At 47.6% G+C, this 18,471-nt stretch overlaps 1 protein-coding gene across 5 annotated transcripts; it reads left to right on the top strand.

Moving 5' to 3' along the window:
* The first annotated feature begins 31 nt into the window (after window positions 1-31).
* KPNA6 (karyopherin subunit alpha 6) lies at window positions 32-18,257 on the top strand. Of its 5 annotated transcripts, XM_083810021.1 has the most exons (15): window positions 2,881-4,682; window positions 7,897-8,256; window positions 8,411-8,544; window positions 9,279-9,374; window positions 9,670-9,769; window positions 10,076-10,170; window positions 11,120-11,251; window positions 11,478-11,566; window positions 12,572-12,671; window positions 13,661-13,824; window positions 14,209-14,287; window positions 14,686-14,811; window positions 15,414-15,541; window positions 16,047-16,225; window positions 17,187-18,257. In XM_083810021.1, exons 3-15 carry the CDS (start codon window positions 8,416-8,418, stop codon window positions 17,369-17,371), a joined length of 1,602 nt encoding a protein of 533 aa, XP_083666147.1. In that variant the 5' UTR covers window positions 2,881-4,682; window positions 7,897-8,256; window positions 8,411-8,415; the 3' UTR covers window positions 17,372-18,257. The 5 variants fall into 5 exon arrangements, with proteins under 5 accessions (XP_083666144.1, XP_083666146.1, XP_083666145.1 ...); XM_083810018.1 differs by lacking the exons at window positions 2,881-4,682; window positions 7,897-8,256 and adding an exon at window positions 32-172 and having other exon boundaries at window positions 8,411-8,637; XM_083810020.1 differs by lacking the exons at window positions 2,881-4,682; window positions 7,897-8,256 and adding an exon at window positions 35-172.
* Window positions 18,258-18,471: the final 214 nt, after the last annotated feature.

The following is an 18,471-nucleotide window of genomic DNA, read 5'->3' as shown; positions in this document are numbered from 1 at the left end:
GCCGTTGGGGCGGGGCGAGTCCCTCCTCCCGTCCCGCCCCGGGGCGGGGCCGCGCGGCGCGGGGCCGTTTGGCTCCTCTCGGCCGCCGTTCGCCGCTCGCCGCCCGCCCCCCGCCGCCCTCCCGCCATATTGTGGCCGCCGCCGGGAGCCGCCGCCTCAGGAGCCGCGATGGGTGAGGGCGGCGCGGGACGGGACGGGACGGGACCGGGTGGGGGGACGCCGGCCCGCATAGGGGCTGCGGCTCGGCCCGGGGCCGCCCGTGCCCCTCACCGGGCCGGGAGCTGCGGGCAGGGCTCAGCCAGCGCGGCCCCGGCGGGGCCTTTCCCGGGCGGGGGGAGCCGGTGCGGCGGCGGCTGGGCCGGTCGGGGGGCTCGGTGCGGGGCCGCGGAGCTCGGCCTCACCCGGGGCGGGTTGCGGGGGGACGGGCGGGGACAGACCTGCGGACGGACGGACGGACAAACAGACTGACTGACTGACTGACAGACCGACACACCGACCGGCAGTTCCTGCCCGTGACCCAGCAGAGCACGGCTCGTCGCCTCACCTCACGGAAATCCTCCCCAGTATCTCCCCAGTTTCCAGCTAAACCGGCCTCAAAGCCCAGCCACAGGCGGCTGCTCCCGGCAGCGCCAAGAGCCCCCGGGGCTGTCCCCGTGCCCCGTCACCGGGATGAGGGAACGGTTCCCGGACACCCTGCAGGCAGCGAGCGTACGGAGGGGGGGGGTTGTGTTTGTCAGCATAAAGCTGGAGATGCTGCAGGGCCCGGAGGAGCAGCCCTCTCGTTAGCTACAAGCAAATAACCGCTGAGCGTTGCCCCTCTGCGGGTCCCGCAGTGCCAGGAGGTTTCTGGCATCCTGGACGTGGTCTGAGACCGAAGCTCCCCGCTCGGGGCCGTGGCGCTTCCGTGAGGCCTGACGGAGCGAGGGGGGTTTGGAGGGGTGAGGGGAGCGGGGAAGCGAAGCCTGCGGTAGGCCTGTTCCACATGAGCTTCGTCTCTGAGGCAAAAATTAAGGTCTTATCAATTTTCAACTGCAGCAACTTTTAACCAGAGTTGCCCTTAGAGGTCTTAAAAATGCCCTTTATGGAGGGAGGCGGCCTGACCAATGTGTCAGGAGCTCCTGTGCCGTCTTCAGCCGCCTCCTGCGAGGCTCAGAAGTGAGCGGCTGCGAGTCTGCGGCTGCCCCGGCTGCAGCACCTCCCCGTCTAGAGCAGCTTCTGAAACTTAATGTGCAGCTTGATGTAAAACCTTGACTGGCAACTTTGAATAGAAAAACGTCCTTGGGCCTGTTGGAGCACGTCTGGAAACTGCGTGCGCTTTCTGTGGCTGAGGATATTCCAAGGAGCTTTCCCATCCTTCCCCCCTCTGCCTTGCGGTTTCTCGTTGGAGCTTGAAGCGGACACGTTTCTGACAGCAGCCATTCAACGCTTCCCACTTAAACTTTTTAAAAGTAACTTTTAAAATAAGCTAAGACTGCTTTTTCAGTGCTCTGGGTTAATAGGTCTAAACTGTGGCAGAACGCTGCTATACTTCGCAGGGTGTGGGTCGGGGGTGCTGTGGTTTGTAGGCAGCTGTAGAGCGTTGGTCTCACCTCCTAGAAACGCCCGTCAGTTCTTTCTTCATTCACCGCGCAGACTGCAAATGTCCGAGTGTCTTTGCTGCGCTGCTCAGCCCATCCAGCAGTAACGTTAGGCTCTCAACAAAACTCTTGTGGCTGATGAATTTAACTAGTTACTTGGCTATTTTGCTTTGTTTGCTTGAGTTCGGGAGAGCAAACATGAACTTTGTAAAGGGGAGCTTGATCATCAAAGTGGTGGGTGTAATAGGGAAAGTACTAATTCCTCCAGCCTTTCACTTTTAAGCTATTGTACTTTTGAAGTCCAGATAAACATGCTTATCAAAGCACAATGCTGCTTGTTTCCGTAGAAAAGCACGTGCTGGGAGGGATGAGCTTTTTGGAATTTTGTAGCTCTCTGCAACTCTATTTCAGGCTGCTGTAGGACTCCTGTATCTCTTGTGGGTCAAGTTTGAGTTGATCCTTGCTTTAGGAACTGTTACAAAGGGCTCCCTGACCCCAGGCGAGAGGGAGTTATACTTCTCAGATCATCAATACGCTCTTAAGGAAGTCTGAAGGTCTTGGGACATGTAAATCAGGCTGAAGGGGATTTATAGGTGCCAAACGCCAGACTTTTGGGGTGAAAAGGTCAGGAGGAAGTAGAGTTGAAGTTCGTGTTCAGAGAACCAGGCTCAAGGACAGCGAGTTCTCCTTACGTCGGGCACGGACAGCCAGAGGGAGGCCTAATCTCGGGCTGACCGTGGTGAAAGACAAGTATGCTGCAGGGCTCTTAATTCCTCCGAAGAGAATTTTTGTGCTCCCCTCCCCCTCCGCAGGCAGCAGCGAGGCTGTTGCACATTCCTGCAGTGATATCACGGCCCTGGCTCTCGCAGCGAAAACCGACGGGAAGGAGCCAATGGCGACTGCTGCACCAGACAGCCAAATAACTGCGCGGATAAGCGCTCTGTGAGCACACGGTGTACTCTGGGAGAAGCACCCGGGTGGCAGCAGCCTGTGTTTGAGACCGCTCTGCAAGACTGCTGCCTCTGCTTGCTTGGAGCAGGCACTCGGAGAACCTGCAGGAGGACAGAAAAGCAGGAGAACGAAACGAGCAAGCCAGACCTGTGTGAGTGTCAGAGCACAGCACTTGGCCTCTCCTCCAGGGTTAGCGGCGGCTGGGTCACTCCAGGGCTGTGGAGGAAAAGCCTCGAGTTGCTGCTTGCTTGGCAGCACTCCTTATGTAGTTGTTGTGTTTCCTGTAGGCATAACTCCTTGGTTCCCTTTTCCCTCCGTCACCTTCTGAGTGATGAAGTGATTTTATTCCCAATTTACTTTTCACTACAAAACTATCAAAATGACAGGTTCAGTATAAAATGACAGGCTTGGTGTAGGAACCTGTCCTGGGCTCATGTCTGCCAGCAGTTTGGAGCTGCCTCTTCATGCGGCGCACACTGATAATTCAACTGTTTGTATATATTCACCATAACCAACTTCACTTGGTTTGTGTTCAGGAAGTACCGATTATTTAGGCTTCGCTTTCTACATTCTCAACTAAACCATTAAGTTGTCCTGGACACGCTCCTCTAAAGAAGTTAGGTCTGTGTCTGTAGCTGCTGTTGCCAAGAACCTTTATGCTGTGTTGTAAAGCAAGTGCTTTAAACATCCATTTAAGAATTGACTAAAGACATGCCTGTAGTGACGATGTAGTGATGCATTACGTATCTGAGGTTCAGAAGAACTTCTGTTTCTGTTGCTTCTCAGACTTCAGGAACTTTCACAAATAAGACAGGAAACAGAGAATTCACACAAGCACTGCTAATTATCAAGTAAACTTAGAGAGGGTTTACAAACTTATTTCAAGCAAACCTCGGCTGTTACTGCTGTTACAGTTGCAAGACATCAGCTGTGGTCTTCAGAGCCACACTACGCTTACAAAGAAATTGGTGGTTAATACTTGGCTACGTGGAGAGAGGGTTCAGGTTTTGAGATGCTTCAGGAATGCGTAATGCTGTTTCATTTGTTGCCGTTGCACCGATTTCTGGGGTCGGGGCCTGCAGGGAGGCAGGTGGCAGGGGGTTCCTCAGGCTTTTCAGGTGAGTTTATGGGCTGGAGAAACTTTCTGCCGGGGAGAAGAGATGCGAAGGATGTAAGCAGCAAGGTTGTCAAATGCAACTTTTTAGGTCGTCGATTGTGTTTTGCTCTGATTCGTGGAGCTTAGGGATTTTTCTTTCCTTGTAAGTGACCAAGTTCATGCTGTGGCAGGGAAGGCTTGGGCTGGAAGAGGCCTTTCTGGCCTGCTGCTTGCTCAGTTGGGCTAGCTTTGAGAGGTACCAAGGGGCTGCCAATTGACCGAGATCAGTGCTTTTAGTTCATCAAATGCATTAATTTGCCCTTGTGTAATTCTGCTGCTGTATTGAACTCCAAACACGCGGCTGTCAGCCCTCCTTGCTGGCCAGGTGTTGCCTTAGGTACATGTCCTGTGGCCAGCAACAGGACTGTAATAGATACTGTACAAAGATTACCTTCGTGAAAGGGTGTTTTGGCTTAAAAAAAAGCCTGGTTAGATCTGTGAGTGTAACTGTTCCTCTGTTCTCTCCCTCCAGTCTGACTCAGCAGCACAAGTCCCGATTTAGACGTGCGAGCCCCTGCAGTGACTCAGCTCCGAGGCTCTAATCAGCAGCTGAAAAACTGCTGGAAGCAGTTCCCTTCTGTAAGGCAGAGCAGTGGGGAGAGCGTCAGCTGGAAAGAAGCAAGGCTGGGTTTCTGATTCAGTAACGTTAAGAAGCCGTTATAGTCTTGGCGTGGTAGCAATGACCCTGGAATTGCCTTTCTGGCCGAGTGCTGTGGCTTTGTTGGCTTTTATATGGGTGGCTGCGGGGCCTGAGGGCTCTGGTGAGCCTTCAAAGTCCAACCTTCACCCTGTTTTTTCATTTACGTGGTAAAAACTTTCTCATTATTCAATATAGGGTAAGGAGGAGGGTGGCATTCTTTCGTTCTATCGTTCTTTGGCTTACGTGACAACGCGAGGATTTCTCCTCACTGAAGCCGACCATTGCCAGCAAACCTGCAGCAGGAGCCAAACTCCTCCGGCCTCCCGAAGGGGTTTCCTTTACACAGGGAACTGAAAAGGTATTGTTCGGCTAAGCTTCGCCCCCTAAGTTTGTTCCTGTAGTTCCTGCAAGAGAATTCTCAGCTCGCAGACCACCTGAAAGCGTTCCCAGAGTGAATTAACTTGATAAATCCTGTCTTTGATTTACATTTACATCATAGCTGCCGTGCAGGGAACGGGGTACCCGGGGCAGCTGCAGGCTGCTCGGGGGAGCTGCCGACGGGCTGCGGGCTGAGCGCTGCGGTGCAGGAGGAAGCAGCCTGAGTGCCCCGCTTCCGTGGGGCGCTGCGGGGAAGCCCGGAGCCCAGGACTTGTGCCTGGAACAACATCAGAACGATTCTGTAATTCCAGGGTGTGAGCTGATGCTATCTTGATACAAGGCAGGGCCTGGTTGGTTGTTAGAGAAGAAAACTGTCCTAGGAGAGGCACAGCGCAAGGCACTGTCCTAGCGCTTTGTGGAGGTTTGGGTGGCCGCTGAAACTTCGAGCAGCTAAAAGAAACGTGCTCTAGTTAGGTTTCCAGTGCCTCTTAGTCAAGAGCTTTTCTATAAAAGCAGAAAGTTCTCGGAGCGACAATTTACGTTAAGTTGCAAAGTGAAAACGTGTGGCTTGAGCGTTGTCTGCACGTCACTCGTAGATGACTGTGGATGAGTGCTTTTCCTGGTCAGGGAATCAGACTGCCCCTCCGGCCTGACTTAGTGGGATCGCCGTGTGGGTAGAATTTCAGTTAATAGTTAACGCTGCCGAAGCCTGGCTTGCAGATATACTGGATGAGCCAGATGTTTTGTGCAGAGAATTTGTGTGTGCTTGGCCTCCTGCTGTCAGTTCTGTTCCACGTGTTCGCGCTTGCTGCAGCCTGGTGCTGACAGCATCAGCTGAGCTCACCACGGAGTCAGAACCTTGCACCCGTGACGTCGCTGCCATAGAAATGGGAGGTGAGGTAACAAATTGGCATTCCCACGTCAAAGTATTGGGACAGGATGGACTGGAAAAAAGTCAAGAGAAAGGACCTGAGGAGGCGTAGGTGTGCGAAATAAAGTAGAAGACCAGTGGCGGTTGTGCAGAGGTGTGTGGTGGTACAGCCGGCACAGAAAGTCACCCTGCAGGGGCTGGCTGCCTCCATGGGGGTTCCCTGCAGTGTCAGGGTGGTGCTCAAAGCTCCTGAAATCAGGAGCCTTACGCTGCGTGGCACAGCGTACACCGAGGGCGTGAGACCTTGCTGCCTGGCCGGCTTCACTCTCTGCGCTGACAGCCAGCTCCAGGCTGCCGGGGTGTGCAAGTCCCCAGGCAGCTCGACTGTCACATGCCGCTCAGCTATTTGTGGGACGAACTGGCCGGTAATCCCGGGCATACTGCTAAGCCACTTAATCACTTTTTCTTCCTCCCTTTCTTAAAAACTACCTTTTAACTGGGGACTTTGCCTTCCGAAGGGAGGTAGCAAATTTGTCCCTGTTAGGGATTCTGTTGTAATCTTTCTGAATTAAGCTGTTACTCCTTTACGTGCCCGTATCGGCCGTTAGTGCTGGGGTAGTCACATGGATGCTTCACCTACAGAACGAATGGCAGTGGTGAAATTAATTCCTGAACTAAAATCTGTACGTAGATGATGCCTTGTTGGAAGATCTTCTATCTCCTGAAATAGCTGCTACTCGGTCAAAAATAAAGATTTTTCCCCTCTACCCTGGCATACAGCCCTGTAGGAAGGGGGATGGCCAAGGGGGAGCAGGGGCCTGGCTTCTGAGAGCTTCAGGCTGCTTCCTTGCTACGTCAGTGGTCCTCTAGGACAAGGTGGGTGTGTCAAATGCCTTTACAAGCATGCCAGTTATTCCTCTGAACCTCTTCCTTGCGAGAAGAGAGCTCAGGAAAAAAGGAGCCCTGCTCTGACTTGTTTCAGCCCTCCACTCTCTCGAAGCTCTGTGTGTTTTCCTTGTTGGTGCTGAAGTACGATGCAGTCCCTTTTTCGTAGAACTACTGTGTCCTAAACAACTACTGAAGGGCTTTCTAATACAGCACTGGAATACTGCTTCTTATTGATGAAGAGCTGGTGGTTTCTTCTCAGCCTCAGAGGTGCCAAAAAACTCACAGCCCGCTGTGCTACACCTCCTCAAGCCTTGGCATGTCTCTGGGGTCAGCTGAGCTTCAGAACGGGCTCAGGACTGTTTGCCAGCGGCATGGGTGTTTGTTGCAGTGTAAGTGACCAGAGGAACTTGATTTTTTTGGTGGTGTTTGTCTGTTGCCGTTCACAAGAATGTCCTTGCTGATTTGGCCAGGGAAGGGAATGCCCTTTCAGAAAGCAGATACTGCGAGGAGGAGTGTGACTCTCTAATGTCTCTAGGTATTGTCTTGAAATCCTATAACTGAAAGTATTTTGTTTCCTCATGTTAACGTGAACTCTTCTGGTTGTTTCCTCTTTCCATAGCAGTGAGCTGCTGGATATCTGTACACTGTACCTGCCTGTCTTTGGCTCGGCTGTGGGCCCTGCTAGCAGGAGGGCAGTAAGGTCTGAAACTTCTCTAGCTGATCTTGGAGGGCTTCCAGAGTGGCTGGAGGCAGCTGATAAGTCAGACGTGGGCTTTCTGTAAGCAACGTGCCTGAGGAGTGCTTAAAGGTTGAAGGAGGAGGTATGAGGAGATAGCTGCCGACTTTCACAGGGTGCTTCTTCCAGCTGCTAGGGGCAGGTGGACAAAACACAGATACTGGTGTCCAGCAGACTGCCAGGGAATTGTCGTCTGGTCTCAGGGCTAACGGGCAGGTCGCTGCTCTGCGTTATCGCTGCTTCCTCCCTGTCCTGGGAAGCGCACAGACGTGAGGCCAAGCGATCTGTCTGATAAACGGGAGAAAGGGAGCGTTTGGGAAGATGACGAAAGGAGTTGATGTGGTCGAAGCAGGGGGTTGTAGCTGGGTGCAGCTGAGGAATTGATATCCTGCTGTGCTCAGGCTACTGCTTGGCCCTGGTTGTTTTTACTGCGCCAAATAGTGGAGTGTCACTTCCCTGACTGGGAGGCAAATACACAAGTAATCAGGTTTGAAGTACTGCGTTAGTCAGAGATGAAGCAGCAAAATAAGTAGGTCAGGTACTGAACGCTTGCAGTAAGCTGGCAGGGCAAACATGGCCCGTGATATGTGCAGCTTGTCTCTTTGCGGTGTTTTTAGTGGAGTTGTAAAATCAAGGCTGCAGTTTATTGTGAGCTCTGTTGGGTTTTTGCCATGCAGATGTGGTTTGGTACTTCCACAGGCTGCTCCGAAATGCTGAAGTTGATGCAGTCACTGACCGACAATCAGAACGGCCTTCAGCAGATGTTGGGGGGAAAGGAATGTTGAGGTGTGGATTATTCCCTGATGGTACAAGGGGAATAAGTTCTGCTAATACCAAGCTAGAACTTAGTTACACACCTCCTGAGGACAGTGAAGCTCTTGGAGGAGAAGCCTTTTGTATGGGTAACGTGCTTCAACGTTGTGACGTTGGATCCAGGTTCCTTTCAGAACAGTAAATCTACTCTGCTTCCTACAAACTTAACAACATTCTTGCCACAACAACGCATCACCTGAACTAATCTCAGGATCGTATTCCAGCTTGAAGCTTTTACTTCAGTGTGTAAGAGACCAGCTCTTGCTTTTTACATTAAAAGGCTATTTAATCTGGCTGTTCTTTGCTTTTTGATGTGCACCGACATTCTTGTTGAAAATGATACACTGGTAAAGGAGCAGAGAGTGACCAGAAATCTGAGGCCTTTTTTTCCTCTTCACAGAAACCATGGCGAGTCCTGGAAAGGATAACTATCGAATGAAGAGTTACAAGAACAAAGCCCTAAATCCTGAGGAAATGCGTCGGAGAAGAGAAGAGGAAGGAATTCAACTGCGCAAACAGAAACGAGAGCAACAGGTAACTCTCATCTTGACTAGCTTGTGTACAGCCTTAACACAACCAAGATTGTGCTGCTGCCAAACGGGAATCTTCAAGGATCTGTGCATTAAGGTTTGTTGGCAGTCCTCTTATTTTTCCTGTTCTGAGATCTTGCTTTGCTTTTCCTTTGTACCTAGTACAGAGTGTCGCTCATACCAAGGGCTCTCCAAGCACTTTGTCTTTACGGTACTGAAGGTTTTTGTTCACAGATCCTTGTTTTTAATTTTTGTTATTAATTAGTGAATGGAGTTGCTTCATCAAGAAGCAGGGAGAGTAAGTGAAAGTGTGGGCTGCGTGCATTTCTTAACTCTGAGCTGTATTTTTTTTTTTTTTTTTGCTGGGAGGTCTGTGAAAGTGAAAGGTGATTCTCAGGTGATATGCGTGGCTCAGACTAAATGATTGCATCATCTACAAGCTGCCTTCTCCCTGTTTTCCCTAACTTGTTAGGCCAAATTCTGCGCTTGCCTATACCAGTGCTTTAGTGACTTGGGCCTTTGCATATCTGAGAGCAAGACTTAGCATGTTTTATTATCAGGGTTTGGATGCCAAGCTAGTCTTCAGTGTGCAGAGCTGTTATTAATGACTACTTTTCTATTCAGGTTACGCTTCATCTATAGCTGATGGTATCTTGTTTGGGGAACAAGAATGTCTACTTACGATGACTGTTAATCATTGCTTTCTAATAATGACTCCCATGTTTTGTTCCCTGTCAGCTCTTTAAAAGAAGAAATGTGGAACTGATCAGTGAAGATGCCTCCATGTTTGACAGCCTCCTCGTGGATTCCTATGTTAGTTCTACAACATGTGGGGTAAGGTGCCTCTCCTTGTTGCAATCATGCCTTCAGATAGATTTAATGCTGTGGACTGCATAACACTGATAAACCACAACCTGTTTGTTTTTCCCTGGTTCGGGGAATGTTGCTAGTACTACTACAACAAACTGGAGAAGTCTGCCAGGAAGCAAATAGCGTGCTGTAATCTCAGACAGCGCATCTTTGGATTAATAGCAAGCACAAAATTGTGGTAGGCTGTCTGGACTGTGATACCTTAAATAAGCTTAATGTGACATGGAACTGTTGTTCTGTCTCCTTTGCATCCTTTCAGGAGGGAGTGATCACAAGAGAGATGGTAGAGATGCTTTTTTCAGATGACCCTGACCTACAGCTAGCAACCACACAGAAATTCAGGAAGCTACTTTCCAAAGGTAAAAGTCACTCGTCCCTGCCCAAGGGTCTGACATAGGCTTTATTTCAGGAGTATTTGTGCACTTGAAGTGTTTTACAGAAGTTTTTCCAGCTTTGAGTTTGGGGAAGGCTGTGATCTAGAAACCTGATAATCTAGTAAATTTACTAACTATTTATAATTGAATAAATCTTACTGAAAGTGATTCTGAGGAGTTGTCCTGCCAAGTTCAGTACAGCTTGAAACCATTCAGGTCAATAATAGCTCATGCTTGTTATTGCCTTGTATTAGAGTTATATACTATTTTGACACTGCGTTGCTATTTCAGAGCCAAATCCTCCAATAGATGAAGTGATAAACACTCAAGGAGTGGTGGACAGATTTGTTGAATTCCTGAAAAGAAGTGAAAATTGCACGCTACAGGTAAAGCAGACTGTTAGGAATTCTTCCTGGCTTGTAGCTGTTAAATCTTTGCAGCTGAGCAGCATGAACCCTCTGGTGCTATTAGAGAAAAGTGGTCTTGAACCCAAAAGATGCAGGTTGTATGATGTATGGGAGAAGATAAAGATAGCTTTAATGCTTGGAAAGGGGCAACAGAAAAGTTATAGATTGCTATAAATTCAGTTCTTGGAAGAATACTGGCAAAAATAATGAAAAACTGTATTTCAATTGCAGCAGAGGGGAATTTATCATTCCTGTGTCTGATGTTGCTGCTGGAAGCTAGTGGAGCCACAGAGTAAGCGTGTAGGGAGCAATTGTGTAAGGAAAAACCTCCATTATTGGAGGCTTTTAAGAACAGGCTAAGTGGCTGTTAGAAGTGACATAGGTAGTACTGACCCTGCCGTGGGGCAGAGGGATGGACTAGATGGCTTTTTGAGATTCCTTCCAGCTTGGTAATAACTATAGTTATCTTGTAGGAGTTAAAGATACTTCCATACATGGAGTTGGATCTCAGAGCCGATGGCTGCCTTCATAATTTTCTATCTTCCCTCTGGCCCAGGGCCATGTATCATGAGGCATCTTTGTAGTGTTAGCCAGATGAGAGGGTGGGCTAGAACTGCTTGCACTGAGTAGATAAAGCTTCCTGTTCCATGTATTTCTGGGGTATGCCTCTCCACTTTCGTACAGGAAAGTGGTTGTAGAGGTAAATGTCTTCACCCGTTAAGCTGAGCCTATGGGAAGGCAGGTGTGGGTTTTTCTTACTGTTCAAGAAAAATCTTTTTCTTAAGGGTATTGGGGTGTTTTGTTGGGGAATGCTTTCTCTCAAGTGTTTTAAGAGAAGATGAAAGAATTCTGGCTGAAATTTAATAGCAAATACCTTGCTACATCAGGGTTATTTTATTCACGCTTCTGTCATTTCTACTTGTTTCAGTTTGAAGCAGCGTGGGCACTGACGAATATTGCGTCAGGAACTTCCCAACAAACAAAAATAGTAATTGAGGCCGGGGCAGTTCCTATCTTTATAGAGCTGTTAAACTCTGACTTTGAGGATGTTCAAGAACAGGTAAGGTTCACTTCTTACTTTGGGGTTAGGTAAAGAACCACAGCGGATCGCACACAGTTAAAATACAATGTTTAAAATAAGTGACTAGTCTGAGAGCTAGCTTCAGACCACAAACTGAAGTGTCTGTTACCTGGAGTTACAGGAAAATGCTTTCTTAGCACACTACCCTTTTCTTCCTCTGTTTGGAAACTGCGTGAATGCTAAAACTGTTGCTGTTTCCTTTCAGGCTGTCTGGGCATTGGGGAACATTGCTGGAGACAGCTCTGTGTGTAGAGATTATGTCCTTAACTGCGCTATTCTTCCTCCCTTGTTAATGTGAGTAGCCATGAATACTTGCCAATACACTTTGTGAAGTCCCACTGTACTGCAGCAGAGCAATATTCGAACTGGATGAATAGATTCCCTAGCAATGTGTGTTGATGGGAATCAAACCATTGGTACCAGATGATAAACTGGCAGCTCAGACAAGTATCTGATAACTAGTGGGACTTGGTAGATAACATGCCTTCTCACAAACCTTTACACTGCTCTGAATCTGCAGCGGGTGCTGTTGCAGTGTGCTTGCCTCTCTGAAGTCATAGGCCTTGCTGTTTCACTGTGTCCCTCCAAATGCCTGTTCTTGTGCTTATGCTGTGGATTTCAGGTGCTTGTCTGAGTGGGCTTCTCTAGGACTGAGGAAAGGGAAGCAGGTCTCTGCACACCACCTTGCCTCTCAGCTCTCTGGTGCGGTACATCCCACCACAGTCAGAAGATCTGTCTGTCAAGAGTGTGCTCTCCAGTACCACTCGCTGCTTTGGAAGCGATTGTTTACTGTATCCTGTCCTTGGCAAACTGATGCTTTGTCACAAATGACCTGGTTTGCTATACTGGTCCTCCTGTCAGTCCCCTCTCTCAGCAATAACTGACCGAAGCCTTCCTCAGCCCCCAGGACTTACTGTCCCCACTGCAGAGTAGAGACAGCAGTTTGTCAGCTGGTCACTGAGAGGCCATCTCACCTCTGGTGCGAGTGTCTGGGTTGAATTTGATCTTGGAACTGCATTTGACTAACTTACACTTCTTTCTGCAACTTGTCTAGCAGGGAGCTTGCCTGTTCCATGTCACTGTAGTGTTAGGAAAATAGCTGCTTGTTCTAGAAGTAGGTGCGTTTCACTCCTCTTGCTCATTGAGAGGCTCAAGTGACAAAGAGCATGGCTTGAGCCACAGCAAGTGGAATAGTGGTTTGACTTCCTTACAGTTGTACAATTATTTTTTTATTCCCTTGCTGGTTTCCAGCAACTTATGTTCTACACCAAGGATAATGCGTGGTAATTGTCTCTTTAGGCTCCTTACAAAGTCCACCAGGTTGACAATGACACGAAATGCTGTCTGGGCCTTGTCGAACTTATGCAGAGGAAAGAGTCCGCCACCTGAATTCGATAAGGTGAGAGTAAGTGCCTTGTTGGCAGATGTGATGGGGAGACACCCAGCCAAGATGTTTGTCTAAATTATTTTTGGCCGTTGGACTTCTGTAAGATGTTCTGGGAGGGAATAGGGTGAGGTTCTTCCTGCTGAGGTGGATCTTACTGTTCAGCAGATTTTCGAGTGCCTGTTTAATATTCTGCCAACCTCGCTGCATGGCTCTGTTGGCAGCCCATCAGCTTAGCCCCTCGAGTAAGGGGCAAACCCAGACTTCTGTGTAAGTAGCACATACTCTGGGCTACCCTGAATTCTTTTGTTGTGTATGCTGGAAGCCTGCAACTTTGAAATTGAGGCATCCAGATTTTACAGAACAGGACCTCTGTAGCTACACTACAGCTGCGGTAGCTTTCTTCTTGCCCTTCCCTGGTATGCCAGTGGCACTAACAGAAGGTTCTGCTGGTCGTTCAGATCTGTCTCATCCTTTTTTGTTTGGTAAATCTGAAACTGGTTTTAGATCAGTGTGTTGTTGTTTTGTGTTTTTAAAATGAAAGCTTGCTTATCAAAGCTGGGAAGCCTGCAGTGAGGGGTGAAATCTAAATTCAGTGTAAATATAAAAACAAATACTTGAAGCACTTGGAAGTGTAACTGTGGCTGTTCTGAATACTGAGCTTTTTAGGGTTAGTGAGAACAAGAAATGGAGCAGCGCTCTTGCATAAGAAATGTAAGGAGCTTCCAAACTGCAGCGTGCATGGTAGCACTTGTCTCAGGAGTCTGCACTTGGTCCAAGAGGAAGGGATGTAGTTTTAGTTTAGTAGTAAAGTTGTTGAGGTAACTTTAAACCGTGATTACGAGGTATGTAAGCCAGCAAGGAAGCTGCTGACTTTGGGGAAGGAAGCTGTGGACATTCAATATTGTTATCTTGTCAGTCAGCGTGGCCGTGTGGTGTTGGTATGCAAATGTGGTGGTCCTTGACAGGCTGTGACTAATGCGGGGTGGTGGCTGTTGTTGTAGGTATCTCCCTGCCTGCCAGTGTTGTCCCGGCTATTATTCAACAGTGACTCTGACTTGCTGGCAGATGCATGCTGGGCTCTTTCCTATTTATCAGATGGCCCCAATGAGAAAATTCAAGCAGTTATTGACTCGGGGGTGTGTCGGCGACTGGTGGAGCTGTTAATGTAAGTATCTTGCCTCACTGCTTCAGCCTGGTGAGACTGGGCAGCAGTTCATACCCAAATCGTCAGAGCGCTCCCCACCTTGTCGGGGCAGGATCCAGGCACTGCCGTAACCAGCTCTGCTGGGGCAGTTACGAAAGGGTCTGAAGCAGGGTGGGAGCTGTAGGTTATTGGCCTCTTCTTTCTGAGAGAGCCAGAGCATTTTCTAGTGCTGGAGTGCTAGTTAATGCTGTACACCAAGGAGAACTTACTGAACGGAGGTTTGGACTGAGACTGTATGCTAGGGAATGGAATACTAAGTAATGCAGATGGGAGACTGGGGGGAGAATTGCCTAAATATCCAAGTGCAGTGATGTATTTGTTGTCCTTGCACCATCTTTCCTGCAGGCACAATGACTACAAAGTGGCCTCCCCAGCTTTGCGAGCGGTTGGCAACATCGTGACAGGAGACGACATCCAGACCCAGGTGAGGGGGATAGGAATGTTTTACAGGTGCAGCTAAAGAGGAATACAGCTCTTAATAATATGTATGGAAATTGGGAAGTATGGTCTTGTATGTCTGCAGCAAGTTTTCTTAGGATCAAGGTGCACAATTTGCGTTTCTCTTTTTTTTTTTTTGCTACTCTGAAGTGTGTATTTATAGTGCAATTTCAAAAACTCAAACTCTGTTTTTGGGATATATGGGAGGTGGGGTGGAATACCTTTCTTTACTACATAATGTAGAAGTGCCATTGCTCCCCTCTTCTCTAAAAGGTCAGGGAGGGAATTGCAGTGCCCATACAGCATATTCACGGTGTGAAAATTGAAAGCACTTAGCTTTCTGCCTGATACTGGTGATCTAACTGCTGCTTTCTTTCTCTAAAGGTGATTCTGAACTGTTCAGCCTTGCCATGTCTCCTTCACTTATTAAGTAGTCCCAAGGAGTCAATCAGGAAAGAAGCCTGCTGGACTATATCTAACATCACAGCAGGAAACAGAGCACAAATACAGGTACAGCATTGAGTCTTCTCTAGTACACCTGTAAAAATCCTAGATTCCAAGCTCAGCATTAAGAACTTGCATTTTTTTCATATCTGATGCCTTGAGGCTGTTTTTTCCATATCCTTTATTTGGAAGTTATTTGCAGACTTCTGCACCTAGCCATCTGCCAAACAAAAGCTTTAAAAAAAAAAAAAGTGCTAACTGTACCTACAAAGACTGGGCTGAAATGAGGCCCACAGGTTGGATCATTGGAGTAATGAGAGACACGGCCCCAGTTTCTCTATATGCAATTAGAAATGCCCCTTTGAAGAGCTGTAGCTTGTTGAGTTTTAATTATCCTTTCAATGACCTGTGTACAAAGGCAGATAAATGATGAAAGCATTCCTACAGTATTGATGTAATAATAAAGATCTACTGTGCTAGTTACAGAATTGAATATCTTGCATTACTAGGATCTGGCTGAAGTATGAAATGGAGGAATCACTGAAGGGAATAGCTTGGAAAGTTCTTTCTGAATTGGAAAATGGAAGTAGAGATTTTGTTCAGGTTTCTTAATAGCCTCTTTAGAAACCGTGTTGTCAATTCAAACACTTACTATTCTCTCTCCCCAGGCAGTCATAGATGCAAACATTTTCCCGGTACTGATAGAAATCTTGCAGAAAGCAGAATTCCGTACGAGGAAAGAAGCAGCATGGGCAATTACAAATGCAACGTCAGGAGGAACTCCTGAACAGATCAGGTACCCGCTGTGGCTCCTCTTAAGGGAAATCTGAATGTATGGTAGCTTTGTCTGTATGGGAACTGCAAGAACAAGTAACAAGGGACTCATTTGGAGAACCTCAGGGAGAGTACCTGAGACACAGGCCAAGCTATACAGATCACATGCTGTGCTGTAAATTGTAGTTTCCTTCTGAATTAAGGATAAGCCAGTCCAAACTACTCCCTCCCATCCCATTTACATAGCTTAGACTAGGCTAAATGTCCAAACTTGATGACAGATTAAAATACAGTGTGGATCTAATTTGAATAGCACCTGCATTTCAAGAAATTTTATTTTAAAAAAAGGGGAGGGGTTGTATACAAATGCAAATAAGTAGCTAAAAATTAGCCTTGCAAAATAGAAATCTTACCTTAAAATAAAGCAATATATTTTAGCTTGACTCACTTCTCCTGTTCTTTATAACTGAGCAAAGGGGATGCTAGCTATCCTGAAAGTGAATCTATGTTCTTGGTGCTCTCTTTAGATACCTGGTAAATTTGGGTTGCATCAAGCCTCTTTGTGACCTGCTGACTGTCATGGACTCCAAGATTGTTCAGGTGGCGCTGAATGGCCTGGAGAACATACTGAGGCTTGGAGAGCAAGAAGCCAACCAGAGTGGGACAGGCATCAACCCTTACTGTAGCTTGATCGAAGAGGCGTATGGTAGGTTGTGGTTGGTGGTCTTTGAAAACAACAGATTATATTGAAAGGTCTGATGCTAAGTGGTTTTTGGTTGCTTTTCCGACTAGTGAAGGGATTTGGTATATTCTAAATTAGTCAGTATTTGCTCCAATAATAGATCATGCTGTCTTTTTTTAGAGTCTTAACGATACAGCGTAAGACAAAACACTAGGAAGCAAGAACTATCACACTTACCTGGGTTTCTTAGAGCTGGATGCCAACTGGATAATTGTGGCTCGCATTGTTGGGAATATTAATCAAAATAAGCTGAGCTAAGTAAGAAGTCCGTGACACTTCTTGCTGCAGTTGTGTGATGGAAATCCAGAGAGACGTAGCTTTTCCCTGGAGAGGCCTAATTTGGTGTTTCTTGTCCTGCTCCTAATGCTCTGAGGAACAGTTCCTATTTTGGTCTGAAATGCCCTGTATACTGCCAGTGTCTTTTTTGCCCTCTCACTGTTACATCGTGTGTCCCAGTAAGAATAATTCTTGAAATTCTTGAATACGTAATGCTTGGATGCATCCTGTTCAGCAGTGGATTTAATTGGGACAGCTAAAGCTGTTGCTGCCCTTCTGCTGGAGATTACTGGGACAGGCCCTACCTCCTTCCCCCTGCAACTGCCAAACTTTTCACAGACAGTGATATTAATTTCATTGATGATCAGTTTTGTGCTCGCAGCTCTCTGCTGGAGACTGTCTGCTTTAGCTGTATCAGCTAAACCTACAATTGGAAAGGCATTAATGCTTTCCGGTACAGATTAAATCCACAAGCAACTCTAGAGAAACAGGAATAGTTAGCTTTAGCTGCTAGTGCTGCTCACAAAATGCTATTCTAACACAGACAAGGGTCTTGCAGTGAATAGAGGGAAGGGTGGAGGATGGATTTGGGACAGCGTGAACAATAGGACCTCCTTGTTTCATTGCATTTCACTTTTTCTTCTCTAAGGCTTGGATAAGATAGAGTTCCTGCAGAGCCATGAGAACCAAGAGATCTACCAGAAGGCCTTTGACCTGATTGAGCACTATTTTGGAGTAGAGGATGACTCCACCCTAGCTCCCCAGGTAGATGAGAACCAGCAGCAATTCATCTTCCAGCAAGCTGAAGCCCCCATGGAAGGTTTCCAGCTATAATGTGTCTGGGGGAAAAAAAAAAAAACACAACACCACAAACTTGCCAGAAAGCAACTGGGAGCAGCTGATTGTCCCATTCCTCCTTGCAAATGGAAGGCTGAACACCCACTCCACCTGTTAGGAAACAATTCTTCCTTCAAACAACTAGAAACAGTGCTTTGTCCTCATGGAAAGGAGGGGATGTCTTGCACATTTTTTCTTTTTGCTGCTGCATACGTGTCTTTAATGCAGGCATCTGGGTGGAGGAAGAACACTGAGGTAACAGATTGTACCTCTTGGGGTTTTTTTCTTTGTGGTGATTTCTCCCAAATGTCACTTCTTACCTCGGGTACTTAATTGAGATTTCAGCATTGGGTTGGGTAAGAACACAAATAGAAAGTAAGCATTCTGACAACAATAATTCTGGAAACCTGGGTTGATCTATTTAATTTTTTGCACATATTACTCTTATTAAAGACTCTAATTTGCCAAGAGCAAAGTTTAGCCCTGGCCTTTCTGCGACCCTCCTTCAGTGGACAGTCCTGACAGAGCTGGGCCAAGTTCCCCTGATACATGCTGTAAATGGACAAAGAAGCGGGACGTTCTCCCCCTCCTGGGAAGAGTTTTCTGGGGGAAGGATTCTTCCCTTGGCCTAGATTTTCTTGTTCCCGACGAACTGCTAGTAGCATTTACAAGGAGAAAAGCACCACGACCCCAAAGCTGGTACCTGAAGAGGGCGGGATGCTGGGGTGGTTTCTGAGAGGAAGCACAGCTGCCGCTGCACAGGCTTTGTTTGCATTGCTACTGCTTGGAGTCACAGAACTGTTGAAATGGTGAAACCCATCCTCATCTTTACTTGAAAGCTTTTTTTTTTTTCTCCTGTGAGAAAAATTGTGTTCTGAGTTCTGGATTTTCTTTTTTTTTTTTTCTGACCTGGGCTGGGGGGCATGGTTTAAGGGCTGTGTGTGGTGCTGACTGCGGCGGCACCGCGCCTCAGTTTGGGGTTTACCCCAGTCACATCATGTACGTTTACTTCAGGAAAAGAATCCAAATCTCTGTATTTTTTTATATCACATAGGGGTAGGGATTCGTCTACAGGGGCCGCAGAGAAAGCGGTACGT

This window comes from Anser anser (genome assembly GCF_964211835.1).
Source record: "Anser anser genome assembly, chromosome: 24".
Classification (NCBI taxonomy): domain Eukaryota; kingdom Metazoa; phylum Chordata; class Aves; order Anseriformes; family Anatidae; genus Anser; species Anser anser.
Note: the sequence above shows the minus strand (reverse complement) of the source record. Positions and strands in the feature narration are given on the sequence as shown.